The sequence below is a fragment of the Puccinia triticina genome, chromosome 17A, assembly GCF_026914185.1.
Source record: "Puccinia triticina chromosome 17A, complete sequence".
Lineage (NCBI taxonomy): Eukaryota > Fungi > Basidiomycota > Pucciniomycetes > Pucciniales > Pucciniaceae > Puccinia > Puccinia triticina.
The window spans coordinates 2556446-2560464 of record NC_070574.1 but is presented as its reverse complement, the minus strand read 5'-3'; the positions used below and the strand labels follow the sequence as shown (position 1 = coordinate 2560464).

General features: G+C 48.2%; 1 protein-coding gene across 1 annotated transcript; it reads right to left on the bottom strand.

The window, feature by feature from the left end:
* Positions 1-316: 316 nt before the first annotated feature.
* PtA15_17A216 (uncharacterized protein) lies at positions 317-3682 on the bottom strand (the record flags this gene model as incomplete). Its single annotated transcript, XM_053164309.1, has 8 exons — positions 317-362; positions 462-664; positions 762-934; positions 1030-1497; positions 1572-2602; positions 2737-3058; positions 3119-3259; positions 3337-3682. 8 exons carry the CDS (start codon positions 3680-3682, stop codon positions 317-319), a joined length of 2730 nt encoding a protein of 909 aa, XP_053028289.1.
* Between the last annotated feature and the right edge of the window lie 337 nt (positions 3683-4019).

The following is a 4019-nucleotide window of genomic DNA, read 5'->3' as shown; positions in this document are numbered from 1 at the left end:
TCATCTCTTTGTAATAACTTATGATAGGTATACAACAAGCAGCTGAAAAAAGAGGAATATTTAGATGTACATTTTATGTGACGAGCCAGTTGTGTTCGCGACAGATCAGAGAACAAGACAACAATTAAAGTGATTAGATGATAATGATAATAGTAGCAAGGGTATTAGCAGACAACAAGTGGGATATAAATAGACGCTGGGTGTACGCAGCATGAGGACATCCCTCAAACGGAAAAACTCCATGGGCCTTGGGACTACGCTCCTCCTTCTGGCATCGTCCGTTTATTTTTTGGGGGGCAAAGCAGTGACGAAAAGTTTAGGCTAAATATTGGAATTCATCGACACTGACTCTCTCCAAATAACTAGAAAAAAAGAGACGGCAAGTCAGCCAAAAAATAAAAACAGAGGAAACGGGTTCAGAAGGACATATGGAAGAAAAAAAAAAATAAGGGGGACTGAACTCTCTGGAAATAAGGTTTTCGATAGCCAATTTGACATCCTTGACGTCGACCTGAAACCTGCTCTTCAAGTGCTCGACTACTTCAAAGACCAACGGATTAAACTTAGACTTTTTGCGAGCTTTCATGATCCTGACAATCGATAATTGGATCAATGTCGAGCGGTCAGTGACTACTTTTTCCCGTGTCGAACTTCTTTCTTCGACCTAAGCCATTGGTTTTTTGGTTGAGGAAAAAGAGCAAGAGGAAAAATCGTTAATGACAAGCGGATGATGATAGGTAGAGGAGGTAGGGGGGACGGACAGTCTCTTTGGATTGGATCTGGTTGATCTTGATCTTGAAATGCTCGTCCTTAAAGTTTGCATTAAACACGAATCGGTCGGTATTCGAGACCTCTTTGGACTTGGGAGTCTTCACCAACACCCGAACTTTTCCGCACGCCAAAGACTGCAAAGTCCTAGCTGCCGTCTTCTCATCTGCTTGCGGATGCAAACAATATTTGGAAGATAAGAAAAATGTTAGAGATAGCGATGAATAATGAAGGCACAAAGAAAATGGGACCAGGACTGACCGATTCCAGTTCTTTGAACAACAGATTGAAAATCAATAGATTCGTCATCGGGGTCGTCGTTGAAAAGCATGAGGACCAAAGCCTGGATAGTCGAGACGGTGAGTTCCTTACGAGTGGGTTTGGCGAGAGGTTGGGGTGTGCTGGGAAAATTGGCAGCAAGGACAACCTGGCCCAATGAGTGGGCCCAAGACAAGCGTCTACCGAGATGTTTAGACGCATAAAACCTCTCGAACCGGGTCAGGTGGGAATGTAAACGGGTGGGCAGTAGGAATTTCGGCTCGTTTGACTGGCTCATCGGCCAGCTCCCTGACGTCAATACTGTCACCGTCAGCTCTACTCCGTCGTCATCGCCGCCTTCTTGCCGCATGGCTTCCGCCTCCACCTTCTCATACAAGCCGTTCAAATCACTCGACGTCTCTAAATCCCGGAACATTACTTCTAACTTCGCCGTAAAACCTGGCCCACATTCTTGTGTCCAAACCAAAAACAATCAGTTGCCAGGAAATCAATCAAAATACTATCAAGCTTTGGTTACCACATACCTTTTTTCAGCTTCATCACCATGTTCCGTTCCAGATCAATTGAGCTAGACTTGGACAATAAAAGCCGCTTAGCGAGGTCGCGTTTATAGAACTCTTCGAAAATATCCTTAGCCTGAGAGTAACGAAAGAGGACGAGGACATGATTGAGACAGGTATCGATTTCCGCCTCATTCATCGACCGACTAGCTGTTCGCATCTTCTGGTCGAGAAACTTGGCCAGAAGTTCGGCGGGTTTATTGCGACGTTCGTTGATGAACTTCTCGAATGCCTCCTTGATCGCATAGAACATCTCTCGATCTTCCGCGAAGCAGTCGACAACGATCCGGTCCAGCTTGGTCTTAAACTCGATCAGTCGTTCGACCATCCCCGCGTCTCGTTTCGCCTCCGCCTCCTCGCCCCCGCTGGCTTTTTCAACCAGTGTTGCCCCCGTCAGCTTGATCCACTGCGAAAAACTTGTCCGGAGTTGTTGCAATGGTCGCTCGCCGAGTCTGGTCAACAGCTTGTAGAACGTTCCCAGCGAAGTAGCCGCGGCCGGGTCAGGGAAGCTTTCCAGGAGCCTGACAAGCCCATGGGCGAGTAAGGTGTCGAGATGAACAAGGATCAAATTTGACTCGACCAGCTGAAGGACGCTCTTGAGGAGTTGGCTATTCAGGGTTCGGTCGGGAGTGGTAAAGACCCTGTTGAATAGCTCGACCTCCGACTCAAGTCGGTTCTTGATGTGGTTCAAGTATCCCATCGGTCCGCCAACGCTCAAGACGTTCGATTCGACGTCATGGGTCAGTCGCTTGCCTTCCTGACAGTAGAAGAACTCGGTTGTTTGTTCCAGAGACGAGCCGATCAGACTGGAAAATCCCGTAGCCCCGAAGGCCGTAAACACCAGCTGAGTCAACGACTGAAGAAGCACAAGCGGAATCGTCTGGCCTGTTCGTTCAAGAGTGATCTGCTGACAAATGACAACTGATAGCGAAAGGGAAATTGGATTCCATGGTCGTCCAATCACGTTCTTGCGGAACAAATCCAAACCAAGTTCCCTATCAAAAAAATCGAAACAACGAAACAAAGAAAATGATAGTAAACACTTGAGTCAAAACCGCAAGATCAGTTTGTTTTGGTAAGTTGGAAAGAATGCAAGGTTTATTATCATTTTTTGTGCATGAAAACTGACCAGATGGGGAGCATGTCTTGAGATCGAGCGAGAATGAAGCGATCGAGATGAACGAGCATACTTCGGATGAGACGTAATTGGTTGTACCAATCGAGCCACACGGCGTGAGCTTTTTCCAACCAAGAGTGACAACGGGGCTGATCGAAGAGTGCGATAGCCGCCATGATATCGACAGAGTTGGAGGAGAGCAAGGAGTCGACGACTGGGTCGGTGGGCACGCCGTCCAACAGATGGTTTCTGATCTCGAGAGTCTTGTTCTCTAGTTGATGTTTGACTTGCTCGTAAAGACTTTCACAGCACCTCGGTCCAGCAAGCACGAGCGCTGTTGTGGGATGACCGGTGAGTGTTTGAGGGCATTCTTGGTACTAACTCATGGGCTAACCTTGACAGGCCCCTGATAGAGTGGTAAGACTCGTCGCCGTAGCTTTGGGCGGAACATGGAGGATGTCGTCAAGGGCATTGCGCAGGTTGGAGAGCGCATTCTGATGAATGCCATCCAGTGGGGTATCGCAGGGGTCTTGTGCTGTTACGGATGATTTTCAGATCGAGGATAATGATTAGTTCTAGGATTGATTGATTGTATGCATGAGGGTGACTGACTTTTCCTTAAATTTCTGATCGAGATTTTACTTATTTCGAAGATCGACTTGATTTGAGGCATGGTTGAGATGGGCGGATGATCGGTGGAAATTCCGAGAACAAAGGCGGTAGGTCGCTGGGTCTTGACCGGATTGAATGTGTTGGGGAGGGTGGTTGTTGGTGGTAGGCCTACTTCGATTGAGCTTGCTGGTGTGTTGTGAGTCCGGTTCCTCTTGGAGGCAGCTGCAGCTCGGAAGGTCTGGATGGAGGCTTGGATGTCCTGCTGGTTGTTCTGGTTGTCTTGGTCGTCATTAGTTGCCTGATTTTGACCGAACGAAGGTCTTGATTCTGGGTTAGTTCGCTTCATGGTGGTTGCTGCTTGCTCTTATGTAAAGGCTTGATGACTTGCCTTGGGCCCACTCTCGGGGACCCCTCGAGCTTAACTAAGCCAACACTGGATGACTTCCCGTCGAGATCTGGGAGTCTCCCAGAAACAATCTAGAGCCCAAAAAGCTAGATTTCCCTGCAAAAATCTAGACTTTTCGGGTCTAAAGCGGCATCTGGGAGGGTGCCAGATCCCACGGGAAGTCACCCACTCGTGGTGAGCGGGTCTGGGCGGCAGCCCAGTCTCACCAGAGAGGTGCACTAGAACACAAAGCTTGCGTGAGCGTGGCGTGATATAGAGGCCATTTTAAAGACTTTTC